A 19,637-nucleotide genomic window follows, 5' to 3' on the forward strand; every position below is an offset into this window, starting at 1 on the left:
ATGGGTCACGAGATGAATCACTTGATGATTGTCCCGTTCTGTTCATTCCCTCTGAAGCACCTGGCATTGGCCACTATCAGAAGGCAGGATACTGAGCTAAATGCACTATTGATCTGACCCAATATGGCCATTCTTATGTTCTTTTGTTCAGCATCTGTAAAGTGCAGATTCATAGATTCCCAGGCCAAAAGGGACCATGTGCTCGTATAGTCTGGCCTCCTGTACAGCACAAGCCATTGTGCTTCCCTGAATTAATTCCTGTTTGAATTAGATCATGTCTCTTAGAAAAACGTCCAGTCTTTATTTTAAAATTGCCACTTATGGAGATCCACCCCAAACTCTTGGTTGTTTGTTCCCATTGTTAATTACGCTCATTTTACGCCGGAATTTATCTAGCTTCAGCTTCCAGCCAGTGGATCTTGTTCTATCTTTGTCGGCTAGATTAAAGTCTCCACAAAGGTACTCACAGGTTGTGATCAAGTCACCACTTACCCTCCTCTTGATTAAGCTAAACAGACTGAGCTCCTGGAGTCTAATTGGATACCAATCCCATCTCATAGGAGTGCTGGGAAGATGATTAGATAATGTTTGCAGGGTGTTAAGTGTTGTTGATTTTCACTGCATGGAAGAGGCACAGCAATCTGACAACCAGCATTTCCCCTGCATGTATTAACACAGCGTCTCTTTAAACCTTCCTGTAACTAATCCTGTTCAATAGATGCACCTGCAAAGCAATTCTCATCCACTGTTAGTGAATGCTAGACTATGACCATACTGCTAACATCATCCTTGAGACTGGTTTGGGTTCTGTACAGTGCCATTAGCAGGTTGTGTCACTAAGGCTGTCGGTTTTATGTTGAAAAGGAAATACATTAGAAACAGCATTTTTAAACAAAAAGGTGTTTTCTGTCTGTCTGTGTTTCAGAAATCAAATTCTGCCAATCTTCATGGTGAGTAGCCGATAAAATTAATGGCATATTCAAGACGTTTCTCACTACTCCTGACCAGAAAGGCTGGTGAAATAAGGCCAGGTTCTTCTCTCATATTATTCATTGACTTTGCTGCAGTTACTCTAAATTAACATGGGTGTACTGCAGATGAGAATCTGTACCTTAGGGCCCACCTTACATTAGTCCATTGTGTGTATGGTATCTGGGATCCAGTCTGGCCAATCCCTGATGATTCAGGGGGATGAAATTCTTTCTTGACCCTTACAGTGAACACTTCACATCTTTAAATAATGAGAATTTCCTACCTGCTATTATTGTCCACAGCTGCTGATGTTATTAAAGGTCATAAAACTATTCAGGGAGACAAAGTGGGTGAGCTAATATCTTTTATTGGACCAACTTCTGCTGGTGAGAGAGAGAAGCTTCCAAGCTTACACAGAGCTCTTCTTCAGGTCTGGGAAACATAGGGAATGTCTACACTTAAAATGCTACATTGGTGCAGCTGCACTAATGCAGCTGTGAGGCTGTAGCACTTTAGTAAAGATGCTCTAAACTGACGGGAGAGAGCTCACCTGTTGGTGTAGTTAATCCACTGCCCCAAGAAGCGGTAACTATGTCGGTGGGAGAAGTTCTCCTGTCAATACATCACTTTCTGCATGGTTTAGGTCGGTATAACTACGTCGGCCAGAGGTGTGGATTTTTCACACCCCGAGCTATATAGTTATATCGATATACATCTGTAGTGCAGACCAGACCTCAGAGTGTCATAGCTACATACAAGATGGACTGGATTGTTTAGCAAAAATAGTAAACATATATTTCAAGGGCCCATTCAAGGAGAAGTGGCCTGTTAACAGCCCTCCAATGGTGGGGGGGCGAGTAAGAGGAGGGGAAGGCATCTAGGGGGAAGTGGAGGGTTGTAATAGCCCTCCAATCACAGGGGGAGGAAGAGAAGGGGCAGGCAGCTGGGGTGGAGGGTTGTTAGTGGGTTATAGATTGTCGTAAAAAGACATAAATCCAGCATCTCTGTTCAGTCCATGATTTTCAGTGTCTAGCAAAGTCATGAATTTAAGGTCCCAGGCTCGTCTTTTGAAAATGTTGTGGAGGTTTCCTTTGAGGATGAGGGCTTATCGGTCAGATATGGAGCGATCACTCTGTGAAAAGTGTTCACCCACAGGCAACGTGGTATGTTTGTCTTTTCTCATTTTCGGGTGTGAGTTCATTCAAGAGCATAGTGATTGTCTGGTTTCACCCACCTAGCTGTTATTGTGGCATTTAATGCATTGGATGAAGTACACCACATGCTGTGATATTCCCTCACTCACCTTGTCTCTCTAAAATCCTGGCACCAACACGGCTACCACACTGCCTACATAAAACTGCCCAGTCCTTTACAGATGACTACAACATTTGACTCTCTGGTCTCAGTCATACAAGTTAAAGACCTGATCTTGTGCCCACTAAAGTTAGTGTGAGTTTTGCTATTGATTTCAGTGTGTGGAAAATTAGGTCCTAGGAGGGTCATGATACCCACCTGCTCAGAAGCTTCCAGTTAGGAAAGTGCTCCTCCCTCCTTACCAGCGACATATTACCACCTAGGCCAACAAGGCCTAAGCCTAGGGCGGCAAATTTGCTCGAGAGCCCTCCCCAACTCCGCTCCTTCCTCAAATCTCCGGCCCGCCTCCTCCCCCAGGCACGCCTTGCTTCCTTCCTTCCACCTCCCTCCCAGGCTTGCCGCGCGAAAGCGCTGGGAGGGAGGAAGAAGCGAGTAGCATCGCGATTGGAGAAGATGGAGCAAAGGTGAGCTGGAGCCGGCAGGCTCCGGGAGTGACTTTTGGGGGGGGGCAGGGAACGGTGGAGCAGAGGTGAGCTGGCCAGGGCGTGGCAATTTTTTGATGGCCTAGAGGCACCAAATTTGTTAATCTGCCACTGCTCCTTACTGGTGTGGTAATGGGAGTGAAGGAGGAATCAGAGCGGATGCCATGGAGCTGAAGACTTGAGTGTGTGAGACAGAAGTTCCTGCAGGGTCATGGCAGGGGGGCCATAATACTGGGTAGAGGAAGGGGGACAACTTACCATTTTGGAAATCATCTTGTTCTCCACATGGCCAACTGTAATGGGCATGCCCAAGTGTTTCCTTTTAGCCCAAAGCTGCCCATCCATACGGGATGGTTGAGGTTGTGTTCCTGTGTTCTGCTGCCCTCTGGCTGGCCTGGCTATCACACCTAGTAGCTATGCAGCATACTGGCTGAGCTGACAGTGTTACCTCTGGAGTTTTGTGACTGACCGTGGTACCTTTTTCCACTTCTTTACTGCCTGTGGCTGCCAGTGGCTGATGACCTTGGTCTCTGTCCGCACACGTCTCCGCTGATTGCTTGTTACACATCATTCTCTATCCCCACATGGCTGGGTGAACAGAATGATGGGAATCATTAAGAAAGGGAGACAGTTAATATCATATTGCCTCTATATACCTCCATGCAGGGCTGTCCCTAGGGGGTCCGGGACATAGGTGCCAAGTTTCCAGCGTGCTCCCCCCGGCTCCGTCCAGGCCCCGTGACCACTCCACCCCTTCCTCCAAGTCCCCACCCCCACCCTGCATCTTCCCCACCCAGTTCCTCTCCTTTCCCAGGCCACACTGTGCCCTCGCTCCCGCCCCCCCTCCCGCCCCCTGTGCCTCCATATGCTGCAACACAACTGATCAGTGGTAAGTGCTGGAAGGGAGGGAGAAGTGCTGATTGGCAGGGCCGGCCAGCGAGCAAGAGGCGCTTGGGGTGGGGGAAGTTGGTAGAGGGGCTCCTCACCTCCCTGCTCACCTCCTAACAAAGCACAGGACCCCCCAAAGCACTGGGTCTGGAGTGGTCACCCCATTTTCCCATACCCTAGGGACGGCTCTGCCTCTATGGTGACCACATCTGCATGAATACTGCATGCAGATGTGGTCACCCCGTCTCAAAAAAGATAAATTGGAATTGGAAAAGGTTCAGTCAAGGGCAACAAAAATGAGTAGGGTATGGAACAGCTTCCATATGAGGAGAGATTAATAAGACTGGGACTTTTCAGCTTGGAAAAGAGACGACTAAGGTGGGATATGACTGAAGTCTATAAAATAATGACTGGTGTGGAGAAAGTAAATAAGGAAGTGTTATTTAGTCCTTTACGTAACACAAAAACTGGGGCTTACCCAATGAAATTAATAGGCAGCAGGTTTAAAACAAACCAAAGGAAGTTTTTTTCCCACAGAATGCACAGTCAACCCGTGGAACTCCTTGCCAGAGGGTGTTGTGAAGTCCAAGACTATAACAGGGTTCAAAAAAGAACTAGATAAGTTCATCGAGAATAGGTCCATAAATGGCTATTAGTCAGGATGTGCAAGGGTGATGTCCCTAGCCTCTGTTTGCCAGAAGCTAGGAATGGGCGACAGGGGATGGATCAATTGATGATTATCTGTTCTGTTCATTCCATCTGAAGCACCTGGCAATGGCCACTGTGGGAAGACAGGATACTGGGCTAGATGGACCTTTGGTCTGACCCAGTATGGCTGTTCTTATGTTGAAGGGCTGACACATATAAGCGCCTGTCTCAACTGGCATAGGAGGTCACAAGAGTTTCCCTGAAACCAACTGGTATTGTTGTTAGGGCTGTGGAAACAAATTCTGCCCACCAGCAGACTCATCAAAAACTCACATTTCATCAAACACGCATCATGATTTTTCCCCATGGCAAAAGGGAGGGGAAAGAAATGATTCTCCATTTGTTTGAAAGCATATATGAAACATGAGCCAGGCACAGCTTTGAGACAGAGGCACGAGCTAATACCCCCGAACTAGGGGCCATGAACTCCTGAGCCCAAATCCTGGGTCTGCCACAGATTTTCTTTGCCACCTTGGACAAATCACTCACAACTGCTCTATCTGTGCAAGGGAGATGATATTCACCACTGGATGAGGGAGTCATGATGATTAGCCAGCTACTATCTGTGCAAGATGCTGAGGATTAAAAGCCCTAAGTAGTCTATGAAGGAAAGAACAAAAAAGAGAGAGGAAAAAACAACCCAACTTCTCAGAGCTACAGCTGCAGTGAGCTAGTGTCAGGAGCAGATGAGTCAGTTAGACAAAAGAGCTGACAATGGACACTAGAAATCAAAAAGATGGACCAGAGAAGAGATGAATCTTGTGTGGGTAGAGCCCCTCCCACCAAACTGGGGGGAGTGCTGCTTAGGGTGACCAGATGTCCCGATTTATTGGGGACAGTCCACATATTTGAGGCTTTGTCTTATACAGGTGCCTATTACCTCCCACGCCCTATCCTGATTTGTCACACCTGCTATCTGGTCATCCTAGTGCAGCTGCAAAACAAGGACACAGAACTGGCTACTGACCATCTGGAAGGGTTTGAGCTAATAAGAGATTGTGGGAGGGCTCAGGGGATGGGAGGCAGGGAGGGATGCAAGCCCAGGAAGTTTGGAAGGAGGAGAACAAAGAAGAAGCAGCTGCCCCAGGAGGAGCAGAACCAGCTGCACAGAACAAGGGGCAGGCAGGCACCAAACAGCTGCCTGGACAGCTGAACCCATGCAGCAGGACTCACTATTCTGAGTGCATGGTGCATGCTAGCTAAGTATGGGGGCAGCATGCTGTATGATATACCAGGGCAAGGGACGCTGTGAAATCCCTGCCAGAGATCTGTCCCTGGGCTGATTCTTTATGGTGTACTGGTGGCAAAGAGTCTGTAACTCCACCTAGAGGTCTTCCCCTGGGTTTGCGCCTAGGTTTGCCTGGCATGGGGAAGGAGTTGTTCTATCATTAAGCGTGGTACTTTTTCCAGGAGTTTAACTCTGTTGCACCTAAGAGGGAGGGTTGGTGTGTGCATGGGGCTGGGAACCCTTCCCCAACCCTGGGAATCCCCAACCTGACACTTGCAAGTAAATTGGATAAAATTCCTCTGCAAAGTAATTAAGGTTTAAAAATAAATTCCAGACTCTCCTGCAGAGAGCCTGAAACTATGGCTCTGAATGGCTGAATTCATGTCAATGGGTGTAAACTCAGAGGCCAGTGGAGACACTTTAAATGCCAAAACTGTTCACTGTTTGAATGCCCATCACATGTAAGGCAGGAAGAGGGAACATTGTATTATAAAGATCTACCATAGTGTTTCCCAAAGTATGGGGCATGCCCCGCTGGTGGGTGCAAAGGACTAGTGAGGGGAGAGGGTTGTGGGAGATGTGCACATTAAGATGGGTCAGGCCTTTAGCAACCCAGTGAGGTTGAAGGGTGTGTGTGTGTGTGTGTGTGTGTGTGTGTGTGACAGAGAGAGAGAGAGAGAGAGAGAGACATCGGTTTCATCTTCCTGAAGCTGTGTTCAACTGTATAAATGTTTGGAAACATCATCTTAATGGGACATTTGATACCTGGAAAGCTACTGGAATAAATTATTCAACAACCAGTCTGTAAACACCTAAAGGATAATAGAGTGATGCATAATAGCCAACATGGATTTGTCCAGAACAAATGATACCAAACCAGCCTAATTTTCTTCTTTGACAGCATTACTGGCCTAGTGGTTAGGAAGGAAGCAGTAGACTAGATGTATCTTGATTTTAGTGAGGCTTTTGACACAGTCCCACATGACATTCTGATAAGCAAGCTAGGGCAGTGAGGTCTAGAGGAAATTACTCTAAGGTGGGTGCACCATTGATTGAAAAAAACATAGTCAAAGAGTAGTTATCAGTGGTTCACTGTCAAACTGGGAGGATGGATCTAGTAAGGACCTACAGGGAGGTCTGTCTTGGGTCTGGTATTATTAAATATTTTCCTTAATGACTTGGCTGGTGCAGTGGGGAAGACACATAACATTAATGGACGACACCAAGCCAGGAGCAGTTTTGCAAGCACTTTGAAGGACAGGCTTAAAATTCGAACTGACCTAGATGAGTGGGAGAATTGGTCTGCAATCAACCAGATGAAATTCAATAAAGACAAATGCAAAGTCCTTAGGAAGGAAAAAAATCAGCTGCACAAGTACAAAATGGGAGTATCTGGCTAGGTGGTAATACTGCAGTATCTGGGGGTTCTGGTGGCTCACAAATTGAATATGAACCAGCAATGGGATGCTTGTGTTTAGCAACAGAACCAACACAGTATGGGCTGCAGCAATGGGTGTCAACGCTGATCCGGAGGAACCACTTCTGTGGCACAGAGGGTAGTACAGTTGCTATAGCCCATTCATACTGGGCCCTCTGTGTAGACTTGGTAGCCAGTTTGTGCCAATCGTGGTGGTGGCTTTTGTGATATGGATAGCTGTTCACTTGGAAAAGGGATAGAAATTGCGGCCAATACAGCTTTTACAAGAGGCATCTGTGAATCACAACATTGCCACCAAATGACAAGGAGGATGCTAATAATAACAACAACAAAGGTGCTTTAATACAAACAGTACTTTATTGAGCACACTTTACACAGTATAGGAAATGCACAGGATAGCTAGATTCTCTTGCTGATTCGCTTAAAGCAGATGTCTCCCGTGGTCATTGACTAAAAACCAAATAAAAAGCACAAAGCATTAGTCTTTCACTGAGGTAGCCTGCAAATATCACACATATCAAGGCCCTGATCCCGCAAACCAGAGACCCACACTTCAGGGTAGGGCCCAAGGTCAACCAACTGTATCTCCTTTAAATTGCACATTAATTCTTTAACTATATTAATAAATACTCAAAAACGTATATGTCCAGTGTGACCTTGCTTATTTGAAACCAGTCAGCTGAGCCGCCTCCCGTTTTTTTCCGACGCAGAGTCATGCCCCACAACATCTACCATAATGACAGTGAAAACATTCTTCACTTACCTGAAACCTTGATTATTCACACTTTTCAGTGGCCTCAATGACCATTGGATAATTAAGGGTGTGCAGCATGTAGCGTACTGCACATTTTCATTGAAAATGGCCTAAAATGGCCACTTGATTGACCAGCCAAACTTAAGCACCTGAGGTAGACGTTGGTCATTAACAAAAGGCCAAATTACGCACACGCTTGTACACAATATATTTAAAAGAACTGATTCTCATACATTACTACCTAATAGGCCAGATCCTTAGCTGATGGGAATCAGCATAGCTCCGCTGAACTCAGTAGAATTATGCCAGTTTATACCTGGGGAAGTTCTAGCCCATGTATACCAGTAATCTGGGTCCGTATCCTATGCTGATAGCTACTTGCTGGTCTCCACTAGAAACTCCCACCATAGCCTCACGCTGTAAGTGATGACGTTTTTCTAATGTTATATATAACCTCATATACTTACGTTGGTGACTATGTCTCCCTTTATTTCAGTGACGGATTTGATTTTGCCCAAGTTCGTGACCAGTTTATTGTCACCTTCCATTTGAACAACAGCCTGATAGAGAGGGAGTAGGGGGGAAGAGAGACATGAACATTACTGCCTGTGGAATAAAGACCAATTTGCACCCTCATGTGTCTAATTATTTGATATATTAGGCAAGTGTAAGACTCCAAATTAACTAAAGGTGTGAATTTGAAGTGGATTAGTTAAATCACATTAAATCCCTGGGTGGATGCTGTTATTCAGAATTAAAAGTGGCCTTAATTCCATTTAGTTACTAAACCAAATTAAGGCCACTATAATTTTGAATGAGGGTGTTCACATGGGAATTTAATGCAGTGTAACTAATCCATTTCCAATTTACACCTTTAGTTCCTTCAGACTAACTTTCCTGGATGTCCCCATGTAGACGAGTCCTAAGGGGTTTAACATCGCTGCTAACTGAAATTACATAAGTAAAAGTCTTTCAATAGGAAAACATTATTTATTTGTCTACCTCTTTAGATTGTAAGCTCTTTGGGGCAGGGAATGTCCTTTTGTTCCACGTTTGTACAGCACCTAGCACAGTGGGGTCCGGGTCCATGACTGGGGCTCCTAGGCAGTATGATAACACAAATAGTATCAACCTACACGCTCCCTAGTGGCTGTTATACAGCAGGTAAAACTCTTATAGCCACACTTGCAGAGGATTCTCCTTTAGCTCAAGTGCTGGTGGCCTGTGGTTTGCTCCAGCGGTTCATGATGTTATCCCCAGTACAACACATGTGGGATCTCAGTGACCTCTAGGTGTGTAGCATTGCAGTACTATGTCAGGTGACTGAGGAATTCCTCCAGCCTTCAAAAGATCTAGAAAGCCACCTGCTGATGAGATAGAGACGGTGAGGGGCAGGAATTGCCAATGCTGGGGTTTTAAGTGAACCATTGTATCTGTCCTTTCCCTTCCAGGAACACGAACCATCCAGTTTTAAGAGCTGTGAACCCTATTTCCACATGCAAACAAGAGCAGAGGAAGGAGCAGTCAGAGCAGCAAAAGAGCTTGCGCATAATCCTTCTTTAAGAGGGCAGGTTTTTGTTTTATGCCTGTACATCTCCTGCCACATTTCATCATCCCCTTTTATAAAACTAAAATGGAACTCAGTGTCTCTTTTGTAATGTATCAGACTGCATGAAGTCATTCTTCCGCTCTACTCTGCGCTGGTTAGGCCTCAACTGGAGTATTGTGTCCAGTTCTGGGCACCGCATTTCAAGAAAGACGTGGAGAAATTGGAGAGGGTCCAGAGAAGAGCAACAAGAATGATTAAAGGTCTTGAGAACATGACCTATGAAGGAAGGCTGAAAGAATTGGGTTTTTTTAGTTTGGAAAAGAGAAGACTTAGAGGGGACATGATAGCAGTTTCAGGTATCTAAAAGGTGTTCATCAAGGAGGAGGGAGAAAACTTGTTCACCTTAGCCTCTAATGATAGAAGAAGAAGCCAATGGGCTTAAACTGCAGCAAGGGAGATTTAGGTTGGACATTAGGAAAAAGTTCCTAACTGTCAGGTGGTTGGACCTGGAATAAATTGCCTAGGGAGGTTTTGGAATCTCCATCTCTGGAGAAATTTAAGAGTAGGTTTAGATAAATTCTATCAGGGATGGTCTAGACAGTATTTGGTCTGCCATGAGGGCAGGGGACTGGACTCCATGACCTCTCGAGGTCCCTTCCAGTCTTAGAGTCTATGAATCTATAATCAACCTGGATTCAGCGACTAGTCTGGAAGACAGTATTAGCAGTTTTACAGAATTGTTCATTAAGTGGCTCTCAAATATGTTACACATGGGGAAACTGAGGCAAAGAGAGGTTACAGCCCGCATTTTCAGGGGTGGCCTATAGTTTAGGGCATCTAACTTTAGACATCCAAGGCCTGATTATCAGAGGTGCCGAGTGATGAGTTTAAGTAGGAATTTGGTAACAGTGAGCAGCCACACATCCAACCGAAGTCAATGCAAAGTGCTTAGCGCCTGTGGGAGTTAAGCCCTGGAGTTCTAAAATAGGGCACTCAGCAAGAGAGGCACCCCAACATTTGAGGCCACTTTTGAAACTGTGCTGACACACAGCCAATGGCAGCCCATGGCAGTGAGCACCGCGCCCAGGACGACAGACTCTGGCTCATGCCACAGTGCTAAGAATAGCTGTGATAGACGGTGCCCTTAAGCTGCAGGTTTCAGAACCTGAGCTCTAGCCCGAGCTGCAATGTCTACACAGCTTTTAGCACTGTTGCGTGAGCCCAGTGAACTGGAGTCTGTTGACCTGGGCCCAGTGAACCTGGTCTCCTGTCTAGAACCTCTGCTCCTGTCCAAAACAGGGCAAGGCATGGCACCCAAGTAGCCAGATGTCCTCTCCATTGTGCAATGCTTCCCTCAGCTACGGTTTGGAGCCTTACTTCCCCTCCACTACAATAAATCACACATGGCCAAGCTGTAAGCCAAGATCAACCCATGAAGTTACACAATACAATCCACGGCCACCTAAACTTCAGTACCTGGGACTCAGGCCACAGCAACTACAGCTCCCAGCATGCAGTGCCCCACTTTGATCCATGTGTATGCTGGGAGCTCTAATCATTGATGGCCACACGTCCCTCTTACACACCAGGCACCAAATTCTTTGCCAGTGTAAATGGGTGCAATCCCACTGAAGTTAGAAGAGCTGCACATTTAAACAAGCAGAGAATTTAGCCCAGCAGCAGTTACGGGCTTTGATGCATCTTGCAGATCTCCAGGGCCAAGCTGATGGTGTGGCTGTTAGTTGAGCAAATCTGGGGCACCACTGGGTTAGATGAAAAGGAAATAAAGTGCTACAAGTCCACTAGAAATCAACTGCCTTGTACTGGGGGCAATGTCAGTTCAGCCCTTTTTGTGGGATAGTGTAGCTGGGACGTGGTGTCAGGGCAGGATCCTGCAAGGTGCGGAGGGCCCCCTCCAGGGGACTGAGCACTCTCAGGGCACTCAGCACCCCACAGGAGATGCTCAGCAACCCACAGCCCTACACGAAGGGAGGACCGGGCACCTACCTTGATCTTCTCTCCAGTTGGGGTATCCAGCTCAGCCTCCTCTCCAATAGTGAACTCATTGGTCAGCACTTTGCTGCCAGCTGTCACGGTGACCTTGAACTTTTTGCCATTCTGTACAATTTCTGAGATGCTCTTGAGGTCCTTGCCCTTTTCAATCAATTCATCAGAAAGACCTGGCCAGAAATAAAAGCCTAGGCTTAGTGAGCGTTCTCAAGAGCTCTACTTCCGGGGCAGATGGGGAAGCCACACAAACAGAGCCAGCTTTGGGGGCTGTGAAATCCACAGCTGAGAGGGCTCCTTGGCTGGTGCACAGTAGCCTCACTCTGAGGGACACTTCCTAAGTTAACATAGGACCATGCAGTTGGCTGCTGTTTGAGTGCAATGAACAATGTCATTGATAGTCTAGTCTGGGGAAAGTCTCCAACCCCAGGACTTGTCTCCTGTCCTACCCGGCTGGTTAGAAAGAGGAAGAAATGCCACCCCTGCCCTCACCTTGAAAGTCTAAGGGGAAAGAAAAGATCAAGCAAAAGAAAGTGGATGGAGGAGAGGAGAAGACAGGAATTTTTGTGGGAGATGTAGAGAGACTGGAGAAAATACAATCCCTGGCCGGAAAATTATTGAAAATGTAAACCAACATTTTTCAAACTTGAGTGTCTAAAAGTAGGCACCTAAATCTAACTTCAGGCACATAAATAAGTGGCTCATTTTACCTAGTTCTTGACAAGCAGTTGAATCAGAGGTTCCATGCAAAGATTAGCAGAGTCAAGGCAAAATCAACAGATTCATTTAATAGATTCCTAGGACCAGATCCTCAGCCAGTGTAAATTGGCATACCTCCACTGACTTAGGTGGAAATTCACACCGGTCTGCAGTAGCTGAGGATCTGGCCCACAGACTCTTAGAGCAGAAGGGACCATTATGGGATTTTAGGCTGATTTACTGCATAATACAGGCCAGAGAATTTTATGCAACATTTCCTGCAATGCAATCAAAGAGATTCATTCCATCATGTGTTCTTTTCATGAATGCATCAGACCACATGTATAAAAATTAAGGACAGTAAAATTCAATTTTAGAAATTAACATTATTTTCATCTAAATCTTGAATGCCTGCACGCAATAGATTCATTTTAACCAACGTTGGACTCTACATATGGACAGAGGCAACACACAATAAACATAGTTACATGTATCTGATACTTACCAAGGGCTTTCATGAAAGGCTCAAAATTTTCTTGGGACTGGAGTTCAAACTTTCCATTGAAGCTCATGTTGGAGATGTTCTCTGTGGCCCTGTCAGGAGAGAATGTAGCTTGTCAATAACCAGCACTTGGGCTTTATAAAGATTCATTGCCTTGAAAGTTGGTCAGAGGTAATATGATGTCATTCTTTTATGGCCTTGCTCAAACATTAACATATGACTGAGCAATGGTCAGTGATAAATTGCCCTCAGCTGCTGACCTAAGTTTGCAAAGTGGGGTAAGTTATTTTTGACAAAGACGTGGAATTACAGATGTAACAAAATACAAAGCAGCGTCCGTAAAACTAAAGAAATGGGGGAGAAAAGTGCAGAGAGATTTTGTCTGCTGGTTGTCAGAGAAAAAGTCAAATGATTCAAACCAACTAGAGCAGAGGTTCTCAAACTGCGGATCAGGACCCTAAAGTGGGTCATGAGCCCGTTTTAATGGGGTCACTAGGGCTGGCTTTAGACTTGCTGGGGCCTGGGGCCAAAGCCTGAGTCCCACTGCCCGGTACCAAAGCTGAAGCCCGAGCCCCACTGCCTGGGGCTGAAACTCAAGGGCTTCAGCCCTAGGCGGCAGGGCTCTGGCTTTGGCTTCGGCCCTGGGTGGTGGGGCTCAGGCTACAGGCCCCCACACCTGGGGTTGAAGCCCTTTCAGCTCTGACCCTTCCCACCAAGGGTGGTGGGGTTCAGGCTTTGGCTTGGCCTCCCGTGCCCAGGGCAGTAGGGCTCAGGTGGGCTCAGGCTTCAGTCCCCCCTCCTGGAGTCTTGTAGCAATTTTTGCTGCCAGAAGGGGTTCGCAATGCAATGAAGTTTGAGAACCCCTGGACTAGAACTCTGGAAACACATTAGAAAGAGCAGGACAGCTCGGAAGTTAGTTTGACATCTGAGTGTGGTGCTGTGTGAGACGTAAGGATTTTCATTTGCTCTTCCCAACATATTGTCACAAACATGGGTGGCAAGTTTGTAGAAATTTTGGTGGTGCCCAGAACCTGCCCCCCCAAACTCCGCCCTCATTTGCCTAAGGCTCTTGGGGGGGGTTGGGGGAGGAGGTCTGGGGTGCAGGTCCTGGGCTGGGGATTAGGCTACAGGAGGGGTGCAGGGTGCAGGCTTTGGGATGGAGTTTGGGTGCTGGGTGCAGGCTCCAGGCTGAGGCAGGGGGTGCGTGTGCAGGAGGGGGTGAGGGGTGCAGGCTTTGGGGCAGAGTTTGGGTGCAGGCTCTGGGCTGGGGCTGGGGGTATAGGAAGGGAGGAGGGGTGCAGGCTCTGGGAGGGAGTTTGGGGGTGGGAAGGGGTGTGTGGGAAAGGGGAGGTGGTGCACAATCTGGGAGGGGGTGCATGCTCTGGGAGGGAGTTTGGGGATAGGGAGTGCAGAGGTGAGGGCTGTGGGGCTGAGTGATGAGGGATTCATTAGATGCAGAGTTGGCGGCGTCAGGCTAGGGCAGAGGGTTGGGGTGTGGGGTGAGGGCTGTGGGCCTGAGGGTACTGAGGGTTCATGATTGGGGGGCTCGGACTGGGCAGAGGATTAGGGTGCAGAGGGATGAGGGTTGGGGCTGAGGAGAGGTGATGCTGGGGTGAGCTAGGGCTGGGACGACGACCGGTTGGCGATTGGCTAGGAGGGTCGTATTGGGGGCTCAGGCGGATGGAATAGCGGTGCAGGGATGAGTGGTCTGGATGTGGTAGTTCTGGGGGTCAGGGCGGGTTGGGTGGGTAGGGGTTATGGCGAGGATTGGGGGTCTATGTGTCAGGCTGGGGAATGAAGATTAGGGTGCATGGGGATGAGGGTGGGCTGGGCATGGGGGGTTCATGCTGCGGGGGCTCAGGCTGGGGCAGAGGTTGGGGTGGGGTGAGGGTTATGGGGCTGAGGATGAGGGGTTCATGATGTGGGGGGCTCAGGCTGGGGAAGAAGATTAGGGTGCAGGGGGATGAGGGTTGGGGCTGAGGATGAGGGGTTCATGCTGCAGGGGGGCTCAGGGCTGGGGCAGAGGGTTGAGGTGTGGGGTTGAGGGCTGTGGATGAGGGATTCATGATGTGGGGGGGCTCAGGGTTGAGGCAGAGGATTAGGGTGTTGGGGGCTGAGGGGTTTGGGGTGGTGGAGAGGCTCAGGGCTAGGGCCGAAGGGCAGGGTAAGGGCAGCCTCCCTTGCCAGTAGGGGGTGGCAGGCACTAGGACCCTGGGGCAGCAGACAGCAGTTCTGCTCCTGCAGCAGAAGCAGGCAGGGACACGGCGGGGCGGGGAGACCCACGAAGTGGGGCGCACGGGGGGGGCGGGGGTTGGCAGGCGGAGGCCAGGACCCGATCCAGGCAGTGCCGGGAGAGAGACCCAGCTCCAAATATTGCTGGAGCAGGGCCCCCGGCCCTGAATATTCCTGGTGCTCGAGCACCGCAAACATATAAAACCTGCCGCCTATGGTCACAAAGAGCAATGGCGATGGTCCAACAGCTACACATATCACCCAGTTGTAATGCTTGGCAGCATCAGTGTAACGGCAACTTGTGTTGCAATCCAGGGTTATCCCTGGATCTCACAACAGTATTAAAAAGCAGTGACCATCCTCCAATAGGTCAATGAAGATAGAGACGAGTCTGAACCAAAACCCCAGCTCCAAACTTGGAAAAACTTTGTTTCAGATCCAGGCTTGATCACTGGCTTTTGTCTCCATATCCAGGCTGAGCTTATGAAAAAAGAGCTGGTTGCCACTAGATCAGTGATGGCAGCGGAGGTGATAAAGCTCTGTGCTACCATAAAAGCAGGGGAAAAGAAACTGCAACGAGCCATCCCTAGACTCACCCTTCCCCACCCACCCACTGCCAGTTGGCTACTTAAGGATAATCACTGCACTCAGATCTGCATATTAGTGTCTCTAAAAAGTTGCGTAATTTGTGAGGTGACCAGCAGCCTCCATGCTGAACTGTTGCATGATCCGTCCATCCAAAAAGCTACTGTGAAAATTCTCCTCACTGCTTGGAATCATCCTTCCTTGGCTGGTGTCTGCCTGGTTTGTGCATCAAATCCAGGCTTCCATTTGTCACTCTTAGAGGTTTGCACAGTGCTGCTCCTTAGTCCATCTCTGATCTCATCTCTTCCTACGGCCCCTGAGGATTTCTGTCATTCTCCCTAAGCCACCAGCCTAATTAGTCTCTTCTTTTTCCATCTTCCATTCTCACCTCTGTTGCTCCTTATGCTGGAAAGTCTCCTTGTTTACTGGATGACCATTAGGACTAGGAAAAATGTTCTATCAAAACTTTTCTCTATGGAAAATTGAGGGGTTGACTACATGTAAATTTGTGCAGTACGTTTCTGCTTCCCTCTAATTTTTTTGTCAGAAAATCAAAAAACTTCAAACCCCAATTTTTTGATTTTCAGCCAAAAATTTTCAATTTTTCAATGAAAAGTCACAAATTTCCACAGAAAACAACTCCATTTTCCAACCAGCTCTACTGACCAAATTTGGTTCCTCTGAACCCCTCCTTAAACCTCGCAGCTTCCGTTAAACGTTTCAGGGATGACCCACTAAAGAAATCCACAACTCTTCACTATCTGTGACAAGAGCTTTCTTTGTTCAGCTGGTTTATCACAGCATATGTCTGAGCAACATTGTCTGGGCTATATTAATCCAGTTAGCATCTGCTGGGGTAAACTTTGTGTTACCCCTTTTGACCTGAGCAGTTAGTTAAAAACCTAGGCTCTTGCATGCTGTTCCAGTTACAAGAGGAAATTGACGATACGGCCAGGTATTGTTGATGCAATCCTGTTTATGTACAAAGTCCTGTTTCCCTGAATACAGGACAAATCAAATCACCAGAGCCAGCTGTTTTTCTCACAGCTCGAAGCCTCTTTCAGCCAGCTCTCAGCCCCAAAGGCTCTGCCTCTCTAGGCTTTTCTCAAGGGCATGCTCTCAGTTCTAGTTCAGGCTTTGTCTGTTGCTTTCTTGCTGCCTTTTCTCTCAGCTTCTCTGCTCTTTTTGCTGTTTCTCTCAGACACACAAACCTGCACAATACAATAGCCAGAGAACCCTCTCCTCTCATGGGTGCCTTTCTTTGTGTTCTCTCCCATCTAGTGGCACCAAGACCACTTAGAGAGAGATTAATGAGTCTGTATGGGTTTTAGCTTAAGCATTAGAGGGTCATGCATTTAGCTTCAGAGGTTTCAGGTTCAATCCCAGCCACTCATGACCAGGGTCTGTCGGTATTACACAGGGATCCATTTACACCTTCTCCAGCCAGCTTCAGGGCATCTGGCCCTCTGTGTAATTCAGATAATGAGTCCCTGTGAGCAGGGGCCATGTTGCACTGAGCAGCGGTGAGACCACCAAGAGTGCTTGGTAGATAAGAAATGCTGCTAATATTTATGCATGGTTGTCTCTTTTGTGAGAGAGGATCCCCCAAATGGACTGTGAAGCAAGAGGTTCCAGCGCAGCCTGCATACGTTATTGGTAGGCTGTTATCAGAAACAGGCTGTCTCGTGGGTTTAATTCATCACTCACTCTCGCTGGAAGGACAAGTTTTCCAGGGCCTATGGTATTTGATCAGGCGTGGTCTCTGATTCTGACACTAAACTCCCACCCACTTCTGCGTGTGGGTGGAGGACAAAATGTGGATTTTGAGTCACCAGGGCTTTGCCAGGATGCAGGAGCTTTGATGAGCCTCCCAGCCAATTTGAGATCCAGTTACAACATCCTGCATTCAGGGACCTTGCATGTGTGTGCCACTCCCTAGGAGATGTGGCTTCATAACCCGGTGGGCAGATCCCAGTGAGACAGCAGTGCCAAATGAAGCCAATGGCCCAACGCCACTTCTGCCTGAGAAAAGGCTATGTAAAAACACCAGGATCTGACAGATAGTGTTTTAAATTGTGACAGGTACAAATCCTAGTGAATCAGTCGAACTGCAAGTGTAGACTAGGACAGATTTCTGAAACCATGGTTAAAGCCTGCTCTAGTCTTGCACTCCTAGGTGCTGTAGCACCCCCAGATTTTGTGCAGGGTCCTGGCCGCCAGTCTCACGCCCCGGGTCCCAGCACTGCTGGCCCTAAGCCTGAGGCTCTGCTCCTGGCCCATGCCCAGGGTCCAGGCTGCTGCCAGCCCTGTGCCTGGAGCTCCGCTCCTGTCTCCATGCCCAGGGTTCCAGCCACCACGTGTCCCGCACCCGGGGTCCCGGCTGCTGCCAGCCCCCGCTTGGGGCTGAACTCCTGGCCCTGCACCCGGGATTCTGCTCCCACCCCAGCTGTGGTCCCAACCTCAGCCCCTTTACTCCTGTCCTCCCCACCCCCTGGAACCACAGCCCAGTCCTTGCCCCAGCTCTGAGAAGAGGGGCATGGACAAGGGTAAAGGGGGGTGTGAAGTAAAAAGTTTGGGGACACCTGGCTTTCAGCATCCCCACTGCAAAAAGTCTTCCGGCGCCACTGTTTGCACTAAGAGTGTGTCCATCCCCATTTCAATTTCATTCAGCCTTGACACCCAAGGCCTGTCTACGGGTACGTCTTCACTGCGAAGTTAAGTGGTGATTGTAATGTGAGGGTTGGGTACGCATACCTGTGTTAGCTTTAATCCAGCAACAGCTGTGAAGATGTAGTGGCACCCCACCCTCTCCTTATTGCCAGAGTCTTTCCCTGGACCCTTGCCTGCCGCAGGGAAAGACTCCAGCATCAGGAAAAGACTCTGGCGGCAGGGAGTTGCTGAAGCTTTTCCTTGCTGTCTTCCCCTGCCAGAGCCTTTCTCTGCCCTATGTAGCTACACGCCACACAGTGTGGACGCAGCAGGCTTTTCCCTGCGGCATGTAGCTTGACATACCCTACAAGCACCTCCAGTGATGTGCAGTGGAAAGCCAGGTGAGCTGAACCAGTTTAAAACCAGTTAGAGTTTGGGGGAAATTTCCCCAGCCTAGGCCCCATCATCCACAACTGGTAGTTTTCCTAGCGCAGACCAGACTTTAGAGAAGCACTTTTCTCTCATCTTGGTATTTACTACAGTGGATTTCACGCTAACCTGATTATCTCAAGGCTGTTCAGATAAATTGCTGTTCGTGAGTCTGGAAAACTAAACCCAAGCCCCTGTTCATATTTGTTATAAGTTGTTTACAATAATTGATTGATCACAATGCTAACTCCCCCCACCCCAGTTTATACCCTTTGTCTGCAAATCCTTTGGGGCCTTTCGGTTCTTTTATTATATTCAAATATACAATACAGAGAAACATTTTAAAAAAAAAGAAAAGAAGACTTCACTGAATGAATTTTAGCTCGGGTAATTATTATCTAGACAGGCTTGCTAACAAATGAGATAAACTTAATCTCAATACCAAAGGTCAGGCAACTTCTCCTTATTGAAATGTGGGTTATTTTAAAACATGAGGTCTCATAGACTCATAGACTCATAGGTCAGAAGGGACCAATATGATCATCTAGTCTGACCTCCTGCACAAAGCAGGCCACAGAACCCTACCCATCCACTTCTATAACAAACCCCTAACCTATGTCCGAGTTATTGAAGTCTTCAAATTGTGGTTTGAAGACCTCAAGCTGCAGAGAATCCACCAGCAAGTGACCCGTGCCGCCACGCTGCAAGGGAAGGTGCGAAAACCTCCAGGGGCCTCTGTGGCCAATCTGCCCGAGGAACAAATTCCTTTTTCCCGACCCCAAATAGTGGTTGATCAGTAAACCCTGAAGACATCGTGGGCAAGGACTCATGCACCAGGAAAGAATTCTTCTGGCAGTATCTCAGGTCCCATCCATCCCACATCCTCAGCAGACCATTGGGCAGATTAATCTGTGTAGCTAAAGATCATTGCAAAATTCACTATCTCTATCGATACATCTCTTACCATAAACTTACCTTTATCAGCTTAGTCTTAAGTCAGATTATTCTTTTGCCCCCATACTCCTGGAAGGCTGTTCCCAGAACTCACTCCTGTAATGTTAGAACCTTTAGTCTATCAAGTCTAAACTTCCCGATGTGCCGTTGTGACCCTATTGTTCTTGTGTCTAAATTGGAACTACTTGATATCCCCCCCATATCCTTTCCGATATTTTAATAATCAAGAGGCAAGGCATTCCCCCCT

General features: G+C 47.8%; 1 protein-coding gene across 1 annotated transcript; it reads right to left on the reverse strand.

Annotated features, from left to right (window-relative positions):
* Positions 1 to 7,429: 7,429 nt before the first annotated feature.
* On the reverse strand, positions 7,430 to 12,611 carry FABP1 (fatty acid binding protein 1). The gene is made up of 4 exons (XM_032776878.1): positions 12,545 to 12,611; positions 11,341 to 11,513; positions 8,252 to 8,344; positions 7,430 to 7,480 (listed from the first exon to the last, which is right to left on the reverse strand). The coding sequence occupies exons 1-4, from the start codon at positions 12,609 to 12,611 to the stop codon at positions 7,430 to 7,432; spliced, it is 384 nt and encodes a 127-aa protein (XP_032632769.1).
* Positions 12,612 to 19,637: the final 7,026 nt, after the last annotated feature.

This window comes from Chelonoidis abingdonii, chromosome 5, assembly GCF_003597395.2.
Source record: "Chelonoidis abingdonii isolate Lonesome George chromosome 5, CheloAbing_2.0, whole genome shotgun sequence".
Lineage (NCBI taxonomy): Eukaryota > Metazoa > Chordata > Testudines > Testudinidae > Chelonoidis > Chelonoidis abingdonii.